The sequence below is a fragment of the Myotis davidii genome, unplaced genomic scaffold (assembly GCF_000327345.1).
Source record: "Myotis davidii unplaced genomic scaffold, ASM32734v1 scaffold44, whole genome shotgun sequence".
NCBI lineage: Eukaryota > Metazoa > Chordata > Mammalia > Chiroptera > Vespertilionidae > Myotis > Myotis davidii.
In genome coordinates this window covers 3448922-3476236 of record NW_006299705.1, presented here as the reverse complement: position 1 = coordinate 3476236, position 27315 = coordinate 3448922, and the positions used below count along the sequence as shown (strand labels likewise).

The 27315-nt window shown below is 40.3% G+C and overlaps 1 protein-coding gene across 1 annotated transcript in view; it reads right to left on the bottom strand.

The window, feature by feature from the left end:
* IQGAP2 (IQ motif containing GTPase activating protein 2) overlaps positions 1 to 27315 on the bottom strand; it is a 240154-nt gene that overhangs the window by 7513 nt on the left and 205326 nt on the right. The window contains exons 25-35 of the mRNA XM_015571569.1: positions 24861 to 25024; positions 22856 to 23080; positions 21533 to 21673; positions 21102 to 21186; positions 20479 to 20711; positions 17628 to 17760; positions 12692 to 12794; positions 11509 to 11650; positions 4171 to 4258; positions 1894 to 2106; positions 682 to 842 (exon numbers count right to left, since the gene is read on the bottom strand). Of these exons, the coding sequence (XP_015427055.1) occupies positions 682 to 842; positions 1894 to 2106; positions 4171 to 4258; positions 11509 to 11650; positions 12692 to 12794; positions 17628 to 17760; positions 20479 to 20711; positions 21102 to 21186; positions 21533 to 21673; positions 22856 to 23080; positions 24861 to 25024 (1688 nt within the window). The remainder of the gene's footprint in view (positions 1 to 681; positions 843 to 1893; positions 2107 to 4170; positions 4259 to 11508; positions 11651 to 12691; positions 12795 to 17627; positions 17761 to 20478; positions 20712 to 21101; positions 21187 to 21532; positions 21674 to 22855; positions 23081 to 24860; positions 25025 to 27315) is intronic.

Below are 27315 nucleotides of genomic sequence, written 5' to 3'. Positions count from 1 at the left end.
AACCATTTCCTACTGTCAGGTTGACAACAATCATTACACAAAAATACTGTATTATCTTTTTAAAAGGGTAATTAAAATTTTATTAAGTACTGACCTTAGTCTAACGATAAGAATAATTATGAACAAATAATACTCATTAAGAGTAGCTATAATGCATATTGAAAATCTATGCTATATATGATAATGGGTAACAGAGAACTGCCAAATTTTGTCTTTTGTATCAATAATGATTTTTTAAAACCTCTAAGCAATTTAAAATCATTAGGCTGCTATGCAATTAGCAAATATCTGGTGTTATCTAACATTACCAAGAGTATAAATTATTGTTTATTGTAAACATTCCAAAAAACAAGAGTAGGCTTTATTTTTTATAATAGTGCTTAAAAGACATTTTTGACTAAAAAAGACAAAAAAAAATAATGAAAGTTCTTCCCCAAGTGTTAAAGCTAAGCTACTTTAATTTCAGGTATAAAATTACGCTGATGGGGAATTACGACGTTTCTAAATTCAGTCCTGACTTCTTAGTTCACAGTGCCAATTCATAAAATTGAGATTCTAGTTTTTGGTTATAAAATAAAGCAAAAGATGCTTCCGAACCCAACCCAACAGCCCAAGACTATAAAAGAATTGACATCCCATATAACTTATGACATTGCAAGTGAATATATGATTTTAACTTACTTTATTTTTAAGTTGTCTAAGCAAGTCTTTATGTAGGTGTCATAATAATTAACTTGCTCTTCATAAAATGCTGCCTTCTCGTTAAGCGCTTTCAAGGTCTGCTGCAGTTTGGCCAATTCAGCTTTTCGAAGCTTACGATAGATTCTTTGATTTCGAATATCCTAAAACAAGTAAAAGCTATGTGAGATTTAAGCAGAAGTGAGCTTTACAATCTTGCCAATTTGAGACAAGATGAGTATCAAGTATCAAACCGGAATTGGTGACTGTTAACTTGTTGTTTATCTCAGTCACTTTATTGTAATCTCTCACACCCTTCCCTCTTCACTTCTGAACTGGCAAGTGCCCATGTTTCACTTTAAGAGAGTTGCTAAGGTTTATTTTTTTCTTGATGGAAAAGCAAAGAAGCATTGGTTTCTCTACTACACATTCTCAAAGAGAAACATTTCCCACCCAGAGCGACAGAAAGAAGCACGGCTTCCCTTGAGTCATCTGCTGGGGAAAACAGCCGCTGCTAGAACTGACCATGATGTTCCACAGAAGCACGAAGCTGAGTGCACTTCCCTCCCAGAAGTAAGAAATGTTTGTCTCTGGTCACGTAACTGCTCTTAACCTCTAGACCCATTTTAAAGAGCGTGTGTGGGTAAAAAGAATGAAATGTCCTTTGAACCCAGATATCCTTTGAAACCATATACTTTCTTATCCTCGGCAAACAGATCTCAGCCAGTTCCTGTGGTGTTTCCTTGCACTAATTTGAGAGCCTCTGCTCAGGAAGCTTCTCAACTGTAAAAATACGGGACGAGAAAAGAGAAGCTAACCTTTAAGTCAGAACTGCATTTAGAGGCACATTTTCAGGGATGTAAATTTACCACCTCAGTAGCAGGTCCTAAGAGCAATTGGGCAATAAGACAACTAACAACTCCAGAGAGAACTCTCCTAAAAGGGTCACCTTGAGACCAGTAGGTATTGCTTAGAAGATGAAACGTGTCTATTACATTTCTAGAGCATTTATTTCCGGTATGTGTCAACTCTTATACTGATTTGGGGGAATTATGGTCATTATTAAAAGTCAGCAACTGCTTTGAAACCTTAACAATCTGTAATATTGACCATGGCATATACAAGTAGGAATCCCTCGTGTCACCTCCCAGATCGCTCAGAATGTGACCCATGGTTAGCAAATGTCTGCTAAGAAAGAATATTATTTCCAAAAACCTTGGCAATCTCATTGAGAATGTCCTGGTATTTATTTGTGGATGACATGTGTCCCATCTGTTCCAATGTCCGAAGATTCCTCTGGATTTTCCTCTTCTTCTGCTCAAGGGGCAGCTGTGCATCTTCCATCATAGACTGTCCATCCTTCATTTCTTCTGGAGCCTTGGAATCTTTAATTGCACGGCTCTCCATGTCCGTGGCATGAGCTGTTTCCTGAAAAGCGAAAAATATCAAGACGTTGCTTTTTCTCTGACTCCCTCATCCCACAGATTTAGAACCTGCACAAGGCAAGCAAATGTCAAAATGAAAGAAGTCCTCAAACCAAAGTCCAGAGACCAGACGTGTTCTTCATGGGTCTTGAGGTAGGTCTTTGGGAAGGAATTACTTCACCTTTTTGAGAAACATAGCAGTGGTGTCAGGCCTTCTAGGGACAAAGTCCAATAGCTACTTTCCTGCTAAGGTAACAAATCGCTCTCATCATGGACATAATACAATGGATCACTGATATTTGTAATTCCCTGGATGGAAGGATTAGAATTCCTGGATAGTCCAGTTGCAAGAAATTAAAACTAAATTACCCATGAAAACAACAACAACACACGGCTGTGAGAGCTCTGAACATGCAGCACTCAGCTACACCCTCACGCATCATCCCTATTTATGGAGGTTCATAAGCCGAGAAGGCAGCCAGAGACTGAGAGAATCATCCCCAAACTTCCATCTCTGAAAAAGTTACAGGCTTTCTTTGAACCAAAGGGAATAAAAATATTCTAGCAAGTGGTAAGTTCCTAAATAAACGATAAGTAAATGAATGAATGTAATTTGGATAGTTTTTAAAAAAAAGTAATAAAAGGGACTGCTATCTTTCTATTTCATTGTGCTAGACAATTGACTGACATAGCAGATAAAGTCTAAGGACACAAATGTTATTATTAGACACACAGTGCACAGGTCACCATGATGGGCACAGGAACAATTTACCAGGCCGGCAGTAAACAGCAACAGTAGCTGTAGCAGCCAGCGTTATTGAGCACTTAATACGTGCCAGGTATCATTCTATCCTCTTAACATGTTTTAACTCATTTATTCCTGTCCGTGAATTGGTACTATTATTCTTCTTCCCATTTTACAACTGAGGAAAGCGAGGCACGGGAATATTTCTAGGTGCCTAGGATTACACAGCTAGGAGGTACAGAGCTATGCTTGACCTTGGGAGTCTGTGTTCTTAGTGACTATGCTACATATGGGGAAAAATGAAATATGAATAAGGACTAAAATTCTCGTATTAAATTAGTAGGATGTTCTACCTACATTGCTTTAAAAATATCCACACATTAACCAACATCAGATAACTTAATTTTATTTTATATTTTTAAAAACTGTGACAGAATGATTTCTTGGCAACCAATTTAATTAGGAATGATTCAGGAAGATCATGTGTAGTTCTTCCACGAAAGAACTAATTAAATAATTTTGTCAACGTTTGTTTAGGGAGTGGCAATTATTGATACTAAAGCAACACTGAAATTAATTCAGAACTAACTGAACAACATCCATTTTATGTTTTTCTTTTTTAAGCCTCACCTGAGGATATGTTTATTGGCAGGGAGAGAGTGAGAGACAGAAAAACATAGGTAGGTCGGCTCCCATACGTGTCCCAACTGGGGATGGAACCCGAAAACCGTTTGGTGCGTGGGATGATGTTGGAACCAACTGAGCCACCCGGCCAGGGCACTGATGCATTTTAAAAGATGCTGATAAAGATTTTAATGCAAGATTGTTATGACACTTCAGTTACTTACACCAGGATAATGGTACCATGACCCAACAGGCTCAAGACATTTGCTTCTGAAGAATTCGAAAAGTTTTAATGTGAGACACTCGTTTCTTCAAGTTAGCAAACATAAAATATGAAAGGTATTTGTCTACATCCTGTCGACCAGAACTACCTCTTAACTGACTTATCCGCTTAGCTACTGACTGATAAAGTTTATGATGAATATCCAGAAGCTTTGAAAAACCCAGAACTATCTTCCTAGTCCAGGGCAAAATTACTTTCAGCCTAAATTCAGCGCTGCATTTTCTACTTCCTTGATTCTCCATATGGATTTCCTATATAGCTGAACTCAGTTGGCCAGAGTAATAGATAAAAATTCCTTACTTCCAAATCATTTTAGATATAGTTGCTCTGAGATAGTTGTAAACATTTGGCATGAAGATTAATAAAATGAACTCATACCTATGGTACTTACTATTTTACACTCAAAGACCAATTACCTGTTGTGTAGTTGCAGGTGTCTCTAAGATTTCTGTCAATGTGTTTCCTGGTTGGTTCCGGATCACATCAATGATCAGTTTTTTGGTCCTTTCAAAACAGAGAGAGAAGAGACAGACTCAGACAGTAGCCCTAAGGTACAGAAATCTGCTTCTCTGAGGGAGTGCACAACACATACAGAAATAAAGCTTCGAAGATAATCCTTTAAATAACACCGTCTTGCAGAAATTCACCATATCTGCTCTAAGGCTCCAGAAAGTTTGTGAGCGCCTGATAATCGAGGCCTGGATTTTTTATGCCTGATATAGTAGGATTACACTGTCAGTAACATGGGCACAAGTATGCCGAAGGATTCCTTATCTAAATATTTTTTCTCCTTCTTAGAGTGAGGCTACTTTTTGTGGAGGAGGAGGAAAAAGTGCTGCTGATCTGGCTGTTACTACGGAGGGTGCGGGAATGATGTCTAATATCCCCCTTTCCTGACTTCAATAACTTTAAAACTTCGGAGCCTGTTGAATATATTGCAGGACTTTAGAAGCCAGACCAAAGGCTATCTCTCCTGCTCTGAGAAAGTTCTGAAATGGTTGGAAGGCCAGTGTGAGCAGGTGCCCTGTGTGGTCTGTGGGGGGAGGTTTTGGGGGTAGTGGGGGGGGCGTGGTTTGTCTGTTGGCCAACATAGCAGCCGGGTTAAGAACCTCTCATCTGGTGGAGGAACTAACAGACTGGCTTGGGTTCCTGTCTTCAGGTGGTGGAGAATGGAAGAGCTGCTCAGTAAAGAGTTAAGACCTAGAAAACTCCTCTGGAAGTGCCTTCTTTATGGTATTCAGCCACCCCGTCCTAATTAAAGATCAGGTTATGTAATTACGTACACGGATCTATAATAATAAAAGTGTAATATGCTAATTAGACCGGATGTCCTTCCAGACGACATTCTGGATGAAGCCGCGGTGGTGGGGGCCGAGGCTGAGGCAGCCACTGTGGCAGGTGGGGGCCAAGCCCCTTGAACAAATTTCGTGCACCGGGCCTCTAGTTTTAACATAAAAGGCAAATGGTCAAGTTGGCTCACTTTTCCCTAAATGGGGACAGTGCTACTGGATACAGCGTCCCTTCCAAACAAAGGAAGCAAGAGAAGTTGCCTGACGTTACAAACAGGTCTAGTCACTGTCTGAAATTTCACTTTTCGTGCAGTCCTGCGGTTGCATTGGACCTCAGTTCTTTCAAAGGCATTACATGGTCTCACTGGACACTGAACTTCTCAACTGCAGCAGGAAATGTTCACACAGCATGGACAATGGAAACGAAAACAAAACCACATTTACGTTCCAAAGCATCGGGCAACTGCTCGCAAACGACAGAGGAAACCCTCCAAGTTAATTCCAAACATGTTATTTTTGAAAATAGGGTAAAATCCAATAAGCCATCTGTAAACATCATTTTTCTCATTTCTAACTTATTCCAAGTCTGTACGAGAAGAATGATCACAGCCATTTCCTCTGGCCCATGACCCTTCCCTGCTGGGGATTTATGGGCTGTCTGGGAGTGCGCAGATAAACACGCTGCCAGGAGTCAAAGGTGGGCACCCAGCTAATTATAGCCACGTGGGAGATGGCGCTGTTCCTGAGGCCGCCATGGCTCCCCACCCCACCCCTCCCCCCAATCATCATTATAACTGTCTGAAACAGGAACATCGGGTTAAAAATAAAACCTTGGGATGATTTTAAAAACACACACACAGTGACATTTCTTATTTAAAGTAATATTCTAGGAACTACTTATGATATATGCTTCCAGGAAACTCCCAGCTCATCTCTGCAGAGAAGCTATCTATGACCGAAATGACTGGGGCTGCTCAAGCGTGCCCGCCAGGGCTAACGAATGTTTATTTGTCCAGGAGATGCTGGAAGATAAGCTGCCCATACAGCCTCCCTTTCCTTCGACGCCTGCTGTATGTCAGGCCTGTGGAATCCACTGCCAAGTTCTAACCCTGCCATCTTACATGGAAGTAGCCATCCAACTTCATGATGGGGACTCACTACCCCCCACTCCTCCCCCGGATGCCTACTGGTTAAGAACACGGGGATGAGACAGATCTGGGGTCAAATTGGGGCTCCTGTGGTCATGTGCACTTGTGTGAATTATATTATCCCTATACTTAAAAAACTCCTGATATCATGGGAATCTCCCTGAGAAATGATGCAAGGAATAAATGAAGAGCTTATGTAAAGCCCTTCGTTCGCTGGGGTCTGACATGTCGTAAGCATGAAAGCTGTGCTGCCCAACACGGCAGCCACTGGCCACCGGGGCACCCGAGCCCCTGACCCGTGGCAGGTCCAAACGGAGACATGCTGCCAGTGTGAGACATACACCGGGTTCTCAGGGCTTAGTATGAAAAAAGAATGTATTAACATTCTTTTACACTGATTACATATTGAAACCACACTTTTGCACATACTGGGTTAAAGCAGAATTAATTTCATCAGTTTCTTTTAAAAATGTAGCTTCTAGAAAATTTAAAGGTAGTTGCGTGGCTCACATTCAATTTCTTTGGCGAGTGCAGCGTTGGAACGCTCCCTTCTTAAACGGGAAGCTCTCTGAGGCCTGCCTTCCCGTGATGTACACTCCCTGGACCTGGTCAGTGTCAGGACTTCAGCAGGGGGCACCTTTGGGAAAGACTCTAATCCCTGGTTTGACAAATAAGGTGACTAAGACCTAAGAGGGCCAGTGGTTACAGAGGTCACTCTGCTTCCGAGAGTTGCGGGAAACAAGCTGAGCTCCTTTTCTTCACCCCTCCTTGACCCTCAGGGGGGTGCCAGGACTGTGTCCCCATCCCCTTTCCACCACTTTTCTTTTCCCAAGTGAAATCCCTCAGTTCCTTAAGCCCCTCGCAACTGAATTTAAAGATAGTTCATAGTTCTGCTCATATTTCAGTTTGCCAGTGAGCCAAAGGTGTGTCCTGCTCCCCACCCCAATGCAAACACAATATTCTCGATATGGTCTGACCCCATAAATCATCTGGTTAGAGTATTGGCCCCATGACTTCAAACAATATGTAAGACAGGCTGACAAAACCAAAGGCTCTGGCGCCCTATCTGAATGGGGAGGTATTAACTCTGAGGAAGAATTAGGAAAAGAGAAAGGGGGGGGGGAGGAGGAGCGGAAGGGAGAGAGAGGAAGAGAGAGAGGGGAAGGAGACACACACACACACACACACACACACACACACACACAAACACACAAGGCTGCTTATTCATCATAGCTGTGCTCACATCCCACGGTCGGTACATGAGACTACATGACGCTTGTAAACTAGCGTGGCCCCTTAGGTTTGGCCATTCCACTCACACAGCATCTGGTATTACACTCTGACTAGTAGCATTTCTGAGCACCCCCTTCTGCCATCTGCCTCACAGTGCACCCAAGGTTGAAAAAAAATTTGTGTCGTGGAAGTTCAGGAGTATTTCCAGTTGTTTAAAATTCTAATAATACGATTACACATTTGATCACCCAACTTCAAATATCACCTTAGCTATTTAAGCTCTCATACCAGTTTGGACAAAAAGCAAGGAAAGCTCTCAGTTGGGATGATGGACGCCTAAACGGAATCATGTGACAGGAAAAAATTCTTAAGAGATGACAACTTAAGCACTCAGACAGCTAAGTATGATTAAAAACCACAAATATTTCCTTCTACTTATACACATACTTTTGTAGAAAAAGAAGCTTAATAACAAAGGCCATATGGATCACATATTTTAAGATGAATTATAAGTTATAATGAGATTTACAATTGGGTAGTTTTTTTCTAATTTACAAGGTGTTAATGCATGACTTCATTTGCTCATCATAGCCCTTCCTCCTCCTCCCCCTCTTCTCTGATTGATGGCTGAGGACACTGAGGGTCAGGCGACTTGCTCTGAGTCCCATGGCTAATAAGTGACAGATTGAGGCTGTAATCCCAGGTTTTCCTAGGATTCCTCAACCAGGCCTTTTTTTTTTTTTTTTTTTCTGATTTTTTTTTTTTTTTTTTTTTTTTTTGCTGATTCTTTTACTATCACCATGCTTGGTAGCACTGACGAAATGGCAATCACCCAAACTGAGGCTCCCCATTCCATAGACACACAGAAGGGAGACAATCAAATGTTTCTTTCTGCTCCAATTACAGGCCTTCATGTCCCTTACACCTGTCAGTCACTCCTTCTCTTCGGCCTGGAAAGATGCCCCAGCATCAGGTATGCAATAACTGCTCTGCTATTGCTCTCGATATTTATGCTAAGATTCTTGAGAGTACAAACAATGTAAAAACCTGGTGACCAAGAAAATGGTCCCTGGAAGATTTAAGATCTTTTAAATTTGAATCTATGATCCACTGACTAGCTACACTCCCTAGAAAAGGTTTTTTTTTTGTTTGTTCTGTGCCTAATTTCCTCATCTGTAAAATATAGTTAATAACCTCTACTTCTTGGAGTTGTTGAGAGTATTACATGACATAAATGTCATTATATATGTTATTATATTATGTATGCTATTATCTATCTATATCTATAGGACAGTCCCTATACAGGTTATTTGCTAGCATTATCATTTTCATCCTCATTTAATTAGTAAGAATTATGCAACTAGCATGGAATTAAACTTATAGGCATAAGGATGAACAATGCCTCAAATTCTGCTACTGTAAAGACCCCCCAAAATACTAGTTTCTCATTACTGGAAAGATAGTGATTTTGTAACTAATCATAAAAGGGCATTTCTAAAAGTGAAAAACACAACTCATTTAACAAGGAAGCAAAATAATCTCTGATAGAGAAAAGTCAGGTATTTTCATGTTCCAACTATTTACATTCCATGATTATAAACTTCATAGTAATTTCTGAAGGCATTGTCAGATTTTAGTTAAATTTGGTTCTCTAATGAAGAGTCTCAAAAACAACGTTGTATGTTTGAGTTAGGAATTTGGCCTATTAGCTTGGAAAAAATCATCCTCATAAATCAGCATTTAAAGTGTATATTAATAGAACTTCACTGATCTGATATGAAATTAAAGCATGTCAGTGACTAGCTACTTGCTTTTGAGAATTTTTAGACTTTAATTTCCTCACCTCAAAGATAAAGACTCAGACTAGATGGTCTCCAAGCTCCCTGTCATGACACATTTTATAATTATCTATTAGTAGCAAGATTTAAAAATATATACTTAAAGTATAATGTATTTGGAAGTAAGGCTTGCCTAACCTCTGGAGCTAACTCTATTGAATCTTTGGGCAATACCCAAATTCCACTTTCAAGGACAGCTAACTGGCCAATCTTCAAGTCAATATTCTCATTGATCACTGGGCTATTTAGTGAAGTATGCCAACAACAGGATCTTGAGGCGTGCCCACAGAAAGGCTCTCTAGACTCCAGAGGTCTAGGAAAGCAGTGAATTATCAAGTGTATTAATACACTGGCCCAACAGCCTTTTCTGTATAAATGGAAAAGATTCTGTAATTCACATGGAATTGCAAAGAACCCAAGTAGCCGAAAGAATCTTGAAATAAAACCAGTGGCTGGCTCTACTTAGCATGGATATTAAAGGGGCAGACTATCTGTTTTCAGCACACAGTGGGGAGCTGGGAGGGAACCCCTCTAGGGCTGGGGCAAGCAGGACAAGGCTCAGGTTTCCCTTAGACAGATGGGCCTGACTTTTTCAGTTTTGCTTTGAAAAACGTGAATTCCCAAAACTGGCAGAACCATGGGACTCACATTCAGAAATAAGCATAAGTACATATGATATTTAAATTATTAATATTTTAGACTATCGAAATTGTGATTTACATTCATGAATGCAGGCATTTCACTGAGCGCATTTAGAAAATGATGTTCAAATAGCAGACAAAACCAATTATGAAAGAAAATGTCTTTGCATTATTTCTAAGCTCAAAGCTTATGAGATCGTAGGATACGTGACCTAATTTAATTTGCATGGCGGGAACACACAATCTGTATTTCCAGTTCCCTTTGTCATTGGCACTTGCTCGAGGAACCCAGCGAGTAGACTGCACCATTTCCCCCCTTTGCTCTGTTGCTCTGCCCTGTGTTCTGGCTGCACAACTTTAACCTGCCTGGGTCATCAGTAGTCTAAAGGAACGGCACTCAATGCACTGAGGCCAAGGTTATGTATGAGTCCGGCATCTTGTCCTCTGAAGATTCAGACTCTTCAGACAGGCAGGGACCTGTCCTGGCTTGCTCACTGCTGTATCCCAGCATCAAGCCCAGTGCTGTGGACACAGCATCAGCACTCAGATATTTGCCACATGAACGAATAGAGCCTTAGGTGATAGGAGGATAAAATAAGTAAGCGTAATGGAAACAGCACACATCACAGCACACCGATGCTGTGATGCGCTTTTATGGCCATGGTCTAAATATCTGGAAAAACATCAACTGGAAATGAGTGCTGTCTGAAGCATGTCAGGGGCAGAATAGAAGCTCCTGGCACAAATGAAAGCAACCTCAGAACTCAGGGCATGCAGCTTGGAAGTCTGTGTGAAGTGTTATTTAAAGACACATTTATTTCTTTTGTCTCTATTCTCATGTCCAGTCTCCATCTCACCCCAATATGCAACTGTTCCAATGTGCAAACACATATCCTTTGGTTTACGTGAGTTCTTAAAAACTGTACTGTTTGGTGAGCAAGTATTCCTGGTTTACGATGTTTGAATTCATGCTGCCATCAGGGATCTCATTCTTTCTTACTCTGCGGTAAAGAGCTGGTATGGAATATCCAGGAGGCCTTGAGCGAAAGAATACCCTATTATTTAAAAATTGAATGCTTCATTTGAAATATTTGGGAGTGGGAAGAAAGGTAAAAATTAAGTCAAAGCTGGTAAGTGTATCCAGGCTTAGTTTAATAGAAAAGAAGGCTAATAAATCAGATGATGGCATTATGTCATATCATGTGTGTGCCTTTTACATAACTATTTTATACCACAAATCAAATTTGGTTCACGGTATTTCCTCACTAATCTTCTGACCACTCTGAAACAGATATTTCCCCTGGGTTAGCTAAAGACTTTTACAGGCTGAGTTAATCACTTCATTTCTTAAAGGAAAATAATCACATTACAATAAGAAAAAAAAAAAGACAGGCTTTATACACTATTATAATATTTAGTTCCCTCTTAAATTATAGAGAGTCTATTGTCATTTGTTTGGTTAATTGTTTGATGGGTAACCATAATGCATTTCAATATGTAGAGTAGACATTTTGAAATGAATTATTTGGGGATTTAGCCTTGTTTGAATTTGTATGGTTTAAGATGCATAATTTGGAACATGTGCCCTTTAAGCCCCAAACTTACTTTATCATGAGGCTTTGGCCATCTATACCTTCACCATCCCCTAAGTTGTACTTGCTTGTCAAGGAAAGGGAAATCTCAGTCTTTGAGAGCTGATTTAGTGTATTCGCCTTGTTAGGGTCATTGGGATCAATGGCTCCTTCCCCTGTAGAAAAAAAAAATTGTTATTCTCTCAATTCACTCATTGTGATGGTGCATCAACAATGTAAGATAAAGGTCCCATGGGAAAGGTAGGCTCAGTAGTTAGACAGGAGATCATGGTCTTCATAAAAACTCCCACATCCCAATACACTGAAAGTGGCTTTTAAAAGTCTTTGATTTTGCCCGGCTGACATGGCTCACTGGTTGAGCGTTGATCTATGAACCAAGAGGTCCCAATTTGATTCCTGGTTGGGGCACAAGCCTGGGTTGCGGGCTCGATCCCCAGTGTGGGGTGTGCAGGAGGCAGGCAATCAATGATTCTCTCTCATCATTGATGTTTCTATCTTTCTCTACTTCTCCCTTCTTCTCTGAAATCAATAAAAATATATTTTTAAAAAAGTCTTTGATTTTGCCCTATCCAGGTGGCTCAGTTGGTTGGAGCATCATTCCATGCACCAAAAGGTTGCCGGTTCGTCCAGGTCAGGGCACATACCTAGGTTGCAGGTTTGATCCCCAGCTGGGGCGCGAACAGGAGGCAACCAATTACCAACTGATGTTTCTCACGTGGATGTCTACCTCTCTCCCTCCTCTCTCTAAATATATTCTTGGGCGAGGATTAAAAAAAACTTAGATTTTAAGTTAAAACAACATGGGACACAGATATTCAAAATATGAAAAATTACTAAAAGGGAGAATTGTTAAAAAAATCCTTAGAAATTTTGATAACACAGCCAGAAATTTCTAATTAACTTGACTCTTTTCTTTCTTTATGAAATAGGTTGACAGATATTATTTATGATGCATTTAGAACTGACCTTCAAGAATATCAAAGTGTTCTATACTATAGGATACTACAAGTTATAGAACCTTTAATGTAGGAAGTAGCTACTGTACTTATTATTCTTTAAATAAGCTTAGGTGATAAATTTCAAAAAACTTCTGATCTAGGATTGGAAAGACAATGAGTCAACCAACCAACCAACCAACCAACCAACCAAACTACTACAGACAAGCCAGAGAGTAAGTAGAAGGGATACTCTCTTACCAAGAAAAGATTCCACAGTAGGCACTTCTCCCAGCAATTCCAACAGTTCATTCAGTAAGTCATTTTTTTCAGGTGCTATCGCATCCTGGTGTTCCAACAGGAGCTGTATAGAGAAAGCAACACACACAAGTAAATTCTTAGCTGATACTATATTGATACAGTTTCCAGTTTTTCATGGTAATTTTATTCTGATATTGTTTGAATCTTAATTACAAGTCTGACATTTATTAAAATTAGAGACCACAGAGGTACAGTTTTTATTTTATCTTAGAGGGAAGTGTCTACTTCTTGTCAAAAAATTGTAGCTTTGTGAAAGGTGCTCATACCCCCCTTTCAGCAAGGTCTGCCGAGCGGCAGCCTTCTGCCACCTGATCCCGGTGCTCCCCTCCTTTATAGAAAAAGTCAAAGTTGGGGGAAACATTCTAAAATGAGTCAAGGTGGTTTACACTGGTAGCCAACTGGAAGGGCATTTCCATATCTTTTCAGAGAAGAACTATGCAGTAATCAAACACTACAGCTACTTTGAAAAAATCACCACTATTGTCCGGCTGGTGTGGCTCAGTGGTTGAGCTAGATCCATGAACCAGGAGGTCACAGTTTGATTCTGGTCAGGGCACATGCCCAGGTGGCCGGCTTAACCCCCAGTAGGGGGCGTGAAGAGGCAGCTGCTTGATGATTCTCTCTCATCATTGCTGTTTCTATCTCTCGCCCCCTCTTTCTGAAATCAATAAAAACATGGAAAAAAATAACCACTATTAACTATTTTAATCTGAACGGCCCTGAAGATCCTTCACGGGTAGGGATGGCAGAAATACCCATATGGTTCTTTGGCCTGAGACCTAGGCGTACCAGCTGGTTCTCCCTTTCACCACCCCCCTCCAAAAAGATCAAAGGTGAGTAACACTGGTGGGGCATTTTGCCAACTCTTAGAAGAAACATTCTTAACTTGGAGGAGCAGTAGCATTGGAGGGGAAAACTGAAGAACAGCACAGCTGTTTTTGTTTGTATTTAGAATTAAATTAAAACAATGTTTCCAAAGTATGGGACTTGTACCCCTGGTGATAGAAAATAATTTAAGCTGTTTTGCATAACTATCTTACAAAACTGGGTCAGAATGATAAAATTCATCTTTTCCATTTTCAACCTGTTTTTAAAAGCTTTATTTAGATATCATTAGCATATCATGAAATCTACTCATTTAAAATGTATGATGTGATGACTGTTAGTATATTCAAAGAATTGTGCAACCATCACCACTAATTTCAGAACATTTTCATCACTCAAAAAAGAAACTACCCATTAGCTGTCACTCTCCATTACCCCATCCTCCTAGCCCCCGGAAACCATTAATTGACTATCTATCTCTCTAGATTTGGCTGTTCTGGCTGCTTCATGTGCATGAAATCATACACTCTGTGGCCTTTTGTACTGGCTTCTTTCACTGAGCATGATGACTTCAAGGTTCATCCATGTTGTAGCATAGATCAGTACTTCATTCCTCTTTATGGCTGAATAATCAGTGTTCCATTATATAGAGATATCACACATCATTCATCTGTTGATTGTCACTTGTTTCCACTTTCTGTCTATTATGAATAACGATACTGTGAACATTCATGTATAAGTTTTTGTGTGAACATGTTTTCATTTTTCTTGGGTTCATACCTACGAGTACAATTGCTGCATCACACAGTAACTCCATGTTTAATATTTGGGAATTGCCAAACTGATTTCCAAAGTGGCCGTACCATTTTACACTTCTACAAGCAGTATATGAGTTTCCATTATTCCACATCCTTCCACATCCTTATTACTTGATTTTACTCTAGCCATCCCAGTGGGTGTGAAGGTGATATCTCACTGTGGTTTTGATTCACATTATCTGATGTGAATTTGAGCATCTTTTCATGGGCTTATTGACCATGACTACGGGCAAACCTCAGAGACTGTAGTTCGGTTCCAGGCCACCTCAATAAAGAGTATTACAATAAAGTGAGTGGAGGGTCTTCACTGGTGGAGGGTCTTGCCTTCAATTTGTAAAAAATGTGCACTAATGCAAGGTATGCCCATATATCTTCCTTGGAAAAATCTCTATTCAGATCATTTGCCCATTAAAATTTTTTTAAAAAATATGTTTTTATTGATCTTTAGAGAGATAGGAAGGGAGAGGGAGAAGGGAGAGATAGAAACATCTATTGATTGGCTGCCTCCTACAGGCCCTCTACTAGGGACTGAGCCCACAACCTGGGCATATGCCCTGACTGGGGATCGAATTGTGACCTCCTGGTTCATAGGTCAATGCTCAACCACTGAGCCATACTGGCCATGCTCTGATTCATTTTGAGTTCATTTTTGAGTAGATTTGAAGGAAGGGGTCCGACTTCATTCTTGACATATAGATTTCCAGTTGCCCCAGCACTGTATGTTGAAGAGCATTATTTTCCCACTGAACTGTTTTAGTCCCTTGTTGAAAACAGAATGGACCATAAGTTTGAAGGTTTATTTCTAGGCTCAGTTCCATCCCATTGACTGGTATGTCTATCCTTATGCCAGCTCCACACTGCCTTGCTTACTTCCTTTTCCATTCTCTTTTCATCTGCAGGATCAGTGGGGGAGACAGTGCCTGTTTAATGCTGAGCTTTCCTTAACATTTCGTGACACTTGCTAAGTGGAGTTTTAAGAAAGGGAGAGGAGGTCTCAAGGTGCACAGCTTCAAGGAAGCAACTATATCCAACTCCTCAGTTTTCATTGCATTTATTTACTTTTAAAGTGTCTGTTTATTGTAAGGCATGATAGTTTTCCCGCTATAGTTAGAGGTATTTTGTTTTAAAGCAAAGATCTATGTTTTATGTTAAAAAAAAAGGTGAGTTGATTTAAAGAAAGACATTATATAAATAATAGAGGCAATATAAAGACATAGTGAAATGTGGAAGGACCACATATAGGATATGTTTTGGGGGAAGACAAGTTAGAGACAGGAACACAATAAGCAAGATGGAGAAATCTGTGTTCTTGTCTTATGAAGAGACAGGATAAGTGATCTCGCTACTGTCCCTGGAAGGGGGGCCAGCTGCTACCTTCTATTCTGATATTTACAGAACACGAGAATTGCCTAAAAATGTCTCATTGAAGAGCTTATTTTGAGGTCGTGTACATGTTCCTTAGAGAACAAGGGGCAAGCATGTGGCCACAGGCTTGGCACGTCACGCTGCTGCGTGCTTGTGTCTGCATGTGGACACCTCCTCACTTGAGACAGACAGTAAACAGGACAGTCTTTCTCTGAAAGGACATTACTCCCACGTTATTATGTCTGCTTCCAGCCTAGCACATGGAGGGACTCCAGTCACGCGCTGTGTTTCCCAGGATTGGATTCTGTTTTCAATTTTCGATCACAAAAGGAACAGACTAATTTTCCTTAAAAAGGAACAGCCCAAATGAACACAGTAACAGTGTTCTCTCTGCTGTCCTTGGGAAAGAATCCCTCCTTCCAAAAGAGGACTCCCAACACTTTCTGCAGGCGGGCGATGCCCTCAGAAAAGTGCGCCACCTTGTGGACACTTTCTTTGAGGTGGATGATCTACCGGTAGAAATGGACAAATGGGATGCTGCTCAAATATGAATGAGTCTACCTGCTCATTAGAGAGTCACTTTGGCAAAGGATACATTGCTGGACGTGGACATGTTTCCTTTGGGATTTTGGGTGTTTGTATATAGAGATAAGAAGCACAGCCTCTTCATTTAATCAACCAACTCACTCCTGCAGCTGGCCATTCAGACCTGCCTTTGTTTGGGGTCCCTCACAGTTTTTATGGAGAGCTTGTTGAAATGCTGAGGAGGTTCCCTGCTCTAACTCTGAAAAAGAGAAATCAAAAGTAGATCCAATCTTTCTTCCAAACCTCAAGCTGTAGTTTCTTAGAAGAGCTTAATAAAAAAGACTGAATTTTGAGCAGCCAATGTTGCCACTTGTTAGCATAGCTTGTTTGATGGGGGCAGGGGTAGGGCCTCTAAGAAGTGTGTATTTGTTATGTTTTCCTCCTAGTTGTGTGTAGCATCCCAAGCTCGGTGTATCCTCAACCATGGCTTCTTGACCTTTAGTGCGTATCTGGACCACCGGGGATCTTGTTAGAATGCAGGTTCTGACTTGGAAGGTCTGGGGCACATCTGGAACTCATCTCCACAACTTGGCTTGGAGTGGCAAGGTGCAAAACTAATCTCGAAAAGGTTACCTTTTAAGAACCTAGAATTTTCAGGAAGTAAGTTCAAACTTGTCTTTAAAAAGGCAAAAGAAAACACCAAGCCCCCCATCAAACACCCTCAGTGCTTAACCTCTCTTTACTGCCCTGCCCCCAACAGGCACTTAATACACAGGCGATGGTGCTGCTGTTTGCAGAACCAGATGGAGACATTATGACACAGCACAGACTAAAACTGCCATTTCTAAGAAATGAGGGTTTCCAGAATAGAAGTGATTCTTGGTAGGTGGCTATTGTGGGTGGGTGGGTGGGTGTCTTCTTTTCCCTAACTTTGAGCAGTCTGTCTGTTTCCTCTTTATGTCCAAAATTAGAATAGAGAAAACATTTTCATTTTCCCATGGAATTTCTGGAAAAGCTGAGAGGACTCCTGAAAGGGAGAGAGACAGTATATGGCGGTGCAGGCAGTGTGGCCTTGGTAGGTGGGGAAAATACCAGGTCCTGCCCCTGCTCAGGGCTTAAACAGCACATTCACAATCTGACTTTGCAAATAGATCATGGAAAAAGTAAACTTTTCTTGGAAGAAGGAGTTTTACTAATGCCTAAGAGTCAGGGAATAAATAATCAAATGTTCTGTAGAATCAAGAACATGAGCATTCGCACATGCTTACATAAGCCCCCTAGAAACACTAAGCATTTTCAAGACACAGATGTCAGAACGCAGAGCCTTTTCCAACCCCACTTACTGAATGTGTGTTGATGATTTCTTCAATTGAAATATAAATGACGGGTTTGCTGACTGTCACCACATCTGTGTATTTATCCATATTAAACTTTTCTTCTGGCTCGGGGACATCACATGCTTCTTTGAAATATTTCCTAAAAAAGAAAAAAAGGTCTTAAGATAGTCAAATCGGTGAGTTAAACAGCCTTATAAATAGTGAGAAAATCTTGAATGATGACTAATTCTTTGTTCTCTTGGTGGTGGTGGTGCTGGTGAGGGGGGTGGGAGGGGGGAGGAGGGAGTTGTTACAGCATCTTCCAGGCTGGCTCCTGACTGTGGAAGCCGAGTCCATGTTTCTGGATGTTTAACCCAACTCCTCAGATGGGCCCTGTTAGTGACTCAATATAATCAAATTATGGGCAGGTCATTTAATATATATTATTTTAAAAATGGCCCTAAAATTTAAACAAAAATATCAAGACTATTAATCCTTGATCTAAGAATCAAGACTCCCTACAGAAAACAATTCAAAAAACAACCAAATTTGCTACTTTATTATTTTTTAAATATATTTTTATTGATTTCAGAGAGGGAGAGGGAGAGAGAGAAACATCAATGATGAGATCATTGATTGGCTACCTCCTGCATGCCTCACACTGGGGATCAAGCCCACAACCCAGGCATGTGCCTTGACTGGGAATCGAGCTGTGACCTCCTGGTTCATAGGTCAACGCTCAACCACTGACCCATGCCGGCCAGGTCTAATTTGCTACTTTAAATGTCACAAGCCCCTAGACCAGTGATGGCGAACCTTTTGAGCTCGGCATGTCAGCATTTTGAAAAACCCTAATTTAACGCTGGTGCTGTGTCACACATAGAAATTTTTTGATATTTGCAACCATAGTAAAACAAAGACTTATATTTTTGATATTTATTTTATATATTTAAATGCCATTTAACAAAGAAAAATCAACCAAAAAAATGAGTTTGCGTGTCACCTCTGACACGCATGTCATAGGTTCGCCATCACTGTCCTAGACCTTCAATACTCAACAACCCTCCAGAGCTTCTGTTATCAATTTGACAAAAGTTTGAGTTACATCTTCTCTACTCAGTTGATCCAAACAACAGTTGTGGCTGATGGAAATACTATTAAGGATAGACACACAACTGCGTACAGTGCCCCGTTCCTCCAGAACCCAGACTCTAAAACGCCTGCTATTTTAAGCTATGGGAAGTTTAGACAGAGAGAGCCAGGTGTGCTGGCATCATGGTTTTGGAGTGATCCTCTGCACAGGGAGAGTAGGTGTTCTATTCCATAAAGTTGTAAATATTTCAGATGCCTCAAAGGATCCTTGGTGTATACCCTAAGGATACCCGAGGCTTTTGTGCACAAGAACTGACCCCTGCCTTCCCACCCCAAGGCTGGGGGAGGTGAATGGCAGGCAGCCATGCTGGGGTGGGCAGGAGCAAGTTCCCATCTGACAACTGGTCTTCTGCACTTTTTTGTCTATAATTTATCACGAGTTGCTGAAGTATATAAAGAATAAGTATTAGAGGAAGAGGGAAAAACAGAGGAATTTAAGCGTTGAGGGGAGGGTTTTGAAGAGTTGGGAACATAGATGGTTAACGGGTATAATCTGAGAAAAAAGTAGAGGGAAACTGCCACAGCAAATAAGGGTTTGCAGGGAAATGGATATTATTTTTTCGGTCAGTGAGAAGACCAAACCTTAGCAGCTTGAGAAATCGAAACTTCCTATGGTGGGAGGATTTGGGGGATGTTTTTAATAGGAGGCCACAAATTCCAAATAGAGATCAATAATCAGCAACGATCTTTGTCAGTAGATAAATCACTACCCAGAACACAACTGAGGAGTGGGAAGTTATCATTTTCCAAGTGAGGCGTGGAAGAGGCCACAGCTAGGTCATGCTTCTCTGACCGAATGGCAGACAAGAGAAAACTGAAGGGCAAGATGAATATGTTTCCTCAGACAGCAGCATGTGAGGGCTCTTCCTGCTACTCTCACTCCTTCACGTCCCCGTGGAATAACAAGTGACGGGCTCTGGAGCTGCTTTGAAAATCAATAGGCTTCAGTCTTACGTGAATAATGAGGAAAGGTTTGAGACTAGAACAGAACACGTCCACACACGTGACCCTCCCAAGCACAAAAGCTGGACCTCCCCAACCATTCAAACCAACTACTCAGTTTCCTACTTATTGTTTGATGCAGATAAGGCAAGTTTCTCCTGATTGAACAAGTTCTTAAAAACAGACAAAACCCTCAAGTTCAAAAAAACAAAAATCAGCTATTTTAATTCTAACTACTATAAGCCTACAGCAGTGATGGTGAACCTATGACACGCGTGTCAGGGGTGACACGTGAACTCATTTTTTTGGTTGATTTTTTGTTGTTAAATGGCATTTAAATATATAAAATAAATATCAAAAATATAAGTCTTTGTTTTATTATGGTTGCAAATATCAAAAAATTTCTATATGTGACACGGCACCAGAGTTAAGTTAGGGTTTTTCAAAACGCTGACATGCCGAGATCAAAAGGTTCGCCAAGCTCAAAAGGTTCGCCATCACTGGCCTATAGCATGCCACCAAGAGTAAGTATTTCATTTTGTCAATAAGTAAAAATCATACATAGGGGGATAAGTCAATGTAACAGGGCTCTGGAGGTGGGATGGGGAGCACCAGACAGAAGTGACCCAGCCTGCTTGTCTCTCTTCCTCTTCCCCTCAGTGCTCACTTGTAGAAGTGCATGTGACCACCCGAGGTTCCTGCCCCCCAACTCTAGCTCTGAACACAGAACATACATTATTCTTTTGCACCACTTTGCAAGTTTCTCCAAAATGACCCCTCTCACCTGAACTTCTGATACGTCTCTGATAAATAATTGTTTGTAGATGCGAGATGCTCATTTTCTCCTTCAAACAGCTTGTTGGAGGCTGCATGCTGAAGGACCTTGGCCACCGTTCCCAAGTTTCTCCTCTGGTCAGAATTGATCTGACCACCGGCCGTCATGTCGATGATATCAAAGCCGTCCGGAGCTACAATAGCTGGGTTCATGTACCGATAGTACAGGAGGTTCCCAACAATCTGGAGTGATGGAGAAGACTATTTAAGAGAGAAAACTCAAGTGTTTGGGTTTTTTCGAAAGTAAATATTGATTGACGTTTCCCAAGAAAGCAAATTATTTTCTAATATAAGGTGTTAAATAAAGGTAGTGAATATAATCACTCATTAATAGAGTTAACAAAATTATTTTTGGTGAAAAATATAATACTGCCCCCCAAATGATCTAATTTAAAGAATCTCAATCATGTGTAAGATCTCCATAATCAACAATTACAATAACTGTTAGAAATAGACCTGCAGCTTTTTATACATAGTCATAGAAGGTGAAAGAAATCTTACAAAATGGTGTGTTGGTAATTTTGGCTCATACCCCCAAGAGAAGCTACGGTGAGATTACCCTTGAACATCTACCTTTAATAGCTCATCTTCTGTTGCATCGGGAAATTTCTCATGGATTGAATTCTTCAGTACTTTGGCTATATACCTCAATCCATAACTACATGTAAAACAGATGACAAAAGAAAGTAATGGAAAAAAACCTAAGTGAGAAAGGAATACACACCAATTGTTCCAGTCAACGAAAGCTGAGCATTTTCCTAAAATTAAACATAACATGAGATGGTAACGGAATCAAAGGACTTCCATGGATGACAGTAACTGAATACGGGTTTGTATACTTTCCTCTTTGGAGAATAGTTATGAATTTAAAATGCAAATGTAGGCAAATGTTTAAAACGGTAAATATGAGAGAAAATTCCTATCTTCACTACTGGGGTTTATTTTACGGATTATTTCAAGAACTTTCAGCAAAGACTGCTAAAGTTGCTAATAACAGAACTTACGGCAGTAGATCAAGGGAGGAAATGATGGAATTCAGGACTTTGTCGGTGACCCTGCGCAGGCTCTCATTGGATGCATCCAGTTTACTTTTCACTTCGGGGTATGTCAGAGCCTGTTCTGCGGTCACATCGTAAGGCAGGTTGCTGAAAACACAACAAGGGCTTGCAATTTTATAGTGCATAGGTACAAGCATTTGTATCCTTGCCAAGTTGATGCTATAGTTAAACTTTGTATAGTGAACTGGACTTTGCCCACTGTCTCCAGGGACAAACGGTTTGCTAAGTGAGGGTAAGCTTCACATGCCCAGATGGTCCTCTGCCAGTAGGGGAGCAGGGCATTCCGGGCTCTCCCTCTGAGCTCTTCGGGCAAAGTAACTGGCAGATCCAGTTAACTTTCTTCCTCTTTTTAAAAATTCTTTTACAGAAAAGAACTGCATATAAGCCAACAAGAAAAACACACACGAATTTACAGAAAACCACTTTTCATATCTTAGTCCACAGTTTTCTGGGTCCTCCATCTATGCACGTGAGTATATGGGCCTCATACACTCATGGGTACAATGCAGTTTGTGTATATACACTCCCCACACAGATCCTATGTGTACTTGTGTATTTGTGTGTGCGTATTCAAAAGTATTTCCTTTTAAAGAAAATGAGTCACTATATTAACTGCAACTGAAAACTAAGTTGTGAACATTTTTCCATGCCAATAAACAGATTTCTATACCATGATTCCAAATAGTTACCGACTACTCCATTATGTCACACAAACATTTATTTAACAAATTCCCCAAAGCTAAATATTTTGACTTTGCCCAACTTTTGCTATTACAAATGCTGCTATGACAACCAGAGTTCTCTGTGCATATCTTCATGACTTCACAAGGCATCCTTTTGCAGGCAATAAAAAACTGGGATTGCTTAGATCTAAAAAACCACTGCCTAGAACAAGCCAATCCCACCTGGCTTGTTGATGCTTACACGTTAAAGTTACTTACTTGGTAAGTCTAAAAAAGTATGTATTGTCAGGTGTACCATTTCTAGATCTAGTTTAGAAACACACAAAGAATAACCAAGGGAGAGGATTATGGGGGATCAACTGGTACTGAAATGTCACAACATCGTGTACTATCAAGATGAGCAGTATTCTAAGAATGTGACCTGCACCGTAAGTTAAAGGGAGGTAACATCTTGGATTGAATGGAATTTGTACAGTACGTTTTGATCTTTTAACAGAGCTTGACAGAGCTTAAGAATATATGTAATACACATGTAAAAATGACCATGAAGCATGATTGGAAAACAACATCTTCCTGGCTTTGTTACCTGGCTTCTCCAGTCTGCGTTTCTAGTTGGTTCACCCAAGACTTGTACACCTCCACAGGGTTCGTGTTGATGACCAGGGAGCTGTCATCCAGGATCTCCTTCACCACTGGAGCCAGGAGCTGGCGCAGCGTGTTCTGCCCACGGGCGCCTCTGTTGAAGCTGACGACCATCTTGATGACTGTAGGGTTCCCAGTAACGATGTCCTGTACCTGGTCCACCTTTGATCTAAAAAAAGCCCAACCCAAAACAAAAAGGTTTGCCTCTGTGGATAGTTTTAAACAATGTATATTCTCTCTGGCAGGCGAGGGCTTCCTGGGGCTATATTTTTCTCCATTGGCGATCAAAGATAGTATGACTTAAAAGGAAGCTATCATTTGTAACATGAATGTTTCTGATTTGAGAAATTTAAGGGTTTAAAAATAGGTTCTCTGCCGTAATCTCAATCTAGGAGGCAGGAAGGAACTGAAAATGGACCAAGACTAATACCACTGGGGGACACTGTACAAGTACTGTGCCCCCTCTAGTTACCAAATTTCAAAAATAACTTTCTTGACTGAATGGACTATCTCCACTTCTTTAAGTCCCACTCAAATTCTAGGCTAGTGGCTTCTGGCTCCATCACAGGGCTGAGAGAAATCTTTATTTCTGATTGCCAACTCTCTGACCTTCCCTCTCTCCAACCTTCCATCTCTGAGCAACCTCTCCCCCTCCTCCCACTGGACCACTGTCTCCCGTTTCCACTGGCTTTCCCTCTAGGGTCTCAGAGTGCCAGGGTCTTTCCTAGTCATTCATTTTGTTTCTTTTGCCGTCTCCTCTTCCCACCTTTGACTTGTTTTCCTTCACCTTCTACATGTTCTCTCCTCAGATCTCGCTCAGGCACAACTGCAATGACCATATCTCTGCAGCCTATCCTTTGATCTGATATCTATTCCCCATCTCTTTCCTGGGAGTTAGTCTTAAATTTCCAGTTTTCTGCTGGATATTTTCATCCACGTCCTACTGAGTATATTAAAAACACAAACTATCTTTCTCCTTCTTATTCTCTGATCTGTGTAGCTCCAATTCATACATGGCCAGCTGGTCAATCTTCTAAACCCAATGTGGTCATATCCATATTTCTTCTCCAAAACCTTATAGCTTTCCAGGGAGTAAGAGGCTCATCAGGTGGTCCTGTCCTCACTATCTTCCATGATCTGGCTCAACCACTAATAGTCACTAATTAAGTCACATCTTGGTGAGGGTAGTCTTCTTTTTCTTGTACCTCGGCCCATGCTGCTTCTATCATCACTGTGCCTTATTTCCTTTTTCCATTTCTTCTTATAAACTATAGATATTCTTCAAGGCTTTGGGCCAACTACCTCCTCTTCCATAATATCTTTATCAACTGACCTAATTGAAACTTCTTACCATCCCTCTGATGTTACACTGTGTGCTTCATTCATTTAGTTCTTACCTTATTCTTTGGCACAGCATTACTATTTCTCATGAATTCTATTTCTCATGCTGGTTTATAGACACCCTGAGGGCAGAGGGCCTAGCTAATATGCTTCAGGTGTCAAGAAGGCAGGAAGAAAGTTAAGGTCCATCTAGTTGGCTAAGGGCATTCCTCATGTGTTGATTTTTTTTGTGTGTGTGTTATTATTTTTTGTCCTTTCATTATAGCTACCTACACTTTTTTTTTTACATTTACTGAGTCAGAAAACAAATTAGCAAATTAGCAAAAATAAGCTTAAGTTTCAGTAAGAAGGGAACACTATTTAGCAGAGATCCTTATCTTGTGGCTTTGTTACTTACATAATTTTAATTATGTTAAATTTTCTTACTGACTTTCAAAAAAGCTTTTGATTTCCAGTTGTTGTATAGAATCGAAAGTTAGTTTAGCATTAGAAAAGATATCACTGGTGAAGGAAAGTTGTACTTGCATAACTTATAATGATGTAGAAATTTCTTAAGAAACTTGATATATTTAATAGGTATAAATAACTTTTAAGATTTATATACATACTTTACTTCTTCTTCCAGAGCGGTTTTAAAAAGCTTGAGGAGTAGATATTCTTCTCGCTGATTGGAAGCATAGTTGTATAGTGTGAAAATAACAGTATCCATAAATTTAGTGGACTTGTTCTGTGGCATCTGGAAAATCAGCTTAGCCAGGTATAAAGGATTGGTCTAAAACAAAAGAGGAAGGAAAAAAAACGACCTAAAATCTTTATGTTAATATATTATTAAATCAGAGAAGAATACCCAGTTCCCTGTCAATGACTTAATGTGTATACAGCAAATAGAAGAGTATCTGGCACAAAGTAAGACTTTTAAAGTTATCAGCTAATCTGAATAGTAACCATAGTAATACTATAGGAAGTTACATTAGAAAGTGATGAGAGGATTTAAATTTTATATGCTATGTGATATATTTAATGAAATATATATACTTTACACTGTTACCCATTTTGAGCCACACATGAATGTTTATTTTCGAAACACTGAAGAGAGAGGGGGTGGCAAATAGAATCTGGTATCTGAAAAGGCCCAGCTAAATAGAGTGTCCTAGAAGAAGTGATGAATGAATAAAAGGAAACATCCCCTATTCTGAGACTAAAAGTAAAAAAGTAAAGGATATGTTTGAATGTGAAGACAGTGGGATGGCCATAATGTTTTACAAGGAATGAGAACTTAGGCGTGAAGCAGGTAGGCTAAAGAAAGAGGTGAAGGTCAGGATAGTTGATGGGGGAAATGCCAGAAGAAACTGACAAAGAAAAAAAGACAAATATTGACAAGAATTTTGAAAACACTGACATGGAGCCCTGAGTGCTCAGCTGGGCTGTGAGATGTAGCACCAGTCATATGGTTTCACTCCAGTAGCTATACCAACCAGATGGAGGTTATTAGCAGAGAAAAAAATAATTCTTAGGTTACAGAGAAATCCTCCTCTTTTTCATCTTCCTTCTGATGAGAAAGGAAAATTTTCCATACACAGAAACTAATTTTCATCTGGTATAGAGTCAGCCCTCCATATCCATAGGGTCCGCATCGGTGGATTCAACCAACCAGATAAAAAATACTCGGAAAAACGTTACTTTATTGCCGACGTGTAACTCTATAATTAGGTCTGTGATGGCCATATACAGTCTGAACTTGTACAGGCTTTTGTCTTGTTATCATTCCCCATATACTATAGCATAACAACTATTTACATTGTATTAGGTATTATCAGTGATATAGAGATGACTAAGGTATATGGGAGGATAAGCCTAGGTTATATGCAAGTACTACCCCATTTTATATAAAGGACTTGAGCATTTGTGAATTTTGGTAAGCTTGGGGGTCCTGGAATCAATCCCTGGTGGACACCAAGAGACAACTCTACTCAAGCAGTTTGGCTTCAGTGTTTTAAAGAAAATCCAAATGCTAGCTTACTTTACTACCTAAATTTACTTCCAAGCCTATAAAAAATTGGCTGGAATGTTACAAATAAGCAGCTCAGGACAACTGCTTCTTTATCGCTCTGTGGAGATTCTTTTCCCACGCAAAGCATAATGAGATTGAGAAAGTTACTCTAAAGCTAAAGAAGCCCACTCCTCATTGCTCTCAGATGCCCTAAAACCTTTAAATTTAGGCTCACACTGCAGAGACAAACCCAACCTATATTAGCTGATTGGCTTCTGTGGCTAATAATTCTTGCCAAGGCGTAATGCAAAGGCCAAAGGAATCCAGACCATTTGCTATTCTATGGTTTCTTCATTGATCTTGGGCTAAGGTCTCCAAAGGAGAGAAAGAAAAGGTGAAGGAAAATACATGATTAGAAGAGACAATTCACTGGGCTCAACCAAATGGTCGTGTCCTGGGACTATCAGTTTTTTATTTTTGGGGAAATAACATTTGGTAGAATTCATCTAAACATGCTCCTGTGTCTTTTCCCTTTTCCATTCATCTGCCTCCACTTAGGTAACAGGGTAAACAATACAAGCCGTAGGCTAATGACTAAATTATGACTTTCACTGTGACACAAATTCTATCAAAGCAGCTTCATACACTTAGAAGTTTGTGGATGTGAAAAATGACAAATGTCTAAGATTAAATTTCCAACTGGTGGATAACTACTAACCTGATTTAGGCAGCCAGAAACCCTTCCCTGTCCAGTGTGAGCCCCCTTTCTTTCTGGAAAGGCTGCTGGTATGGACAATTCTGTTTTAACGTGTGTGTTTTTTTTGTTTTCCCCTTCTATGCTGCCACACTGTGGCCCTCTGTGGCACTACATCTCTTTTTCCAAGCTATTATTCGAAATAGTGAATTATCAAAATTAACATCTCTTCTCTCAGTGGGTCTAGTCACCCCTTAGTTATGGTTTGGCTAACATGTTCTGTGTACACCTCATGTCAGTGGCACCCTCACACACAGATTCAGGCATCACCACTGACAGCAGCTGCCCACACGGAGGAACACCTGACTCTCCAGGAAGA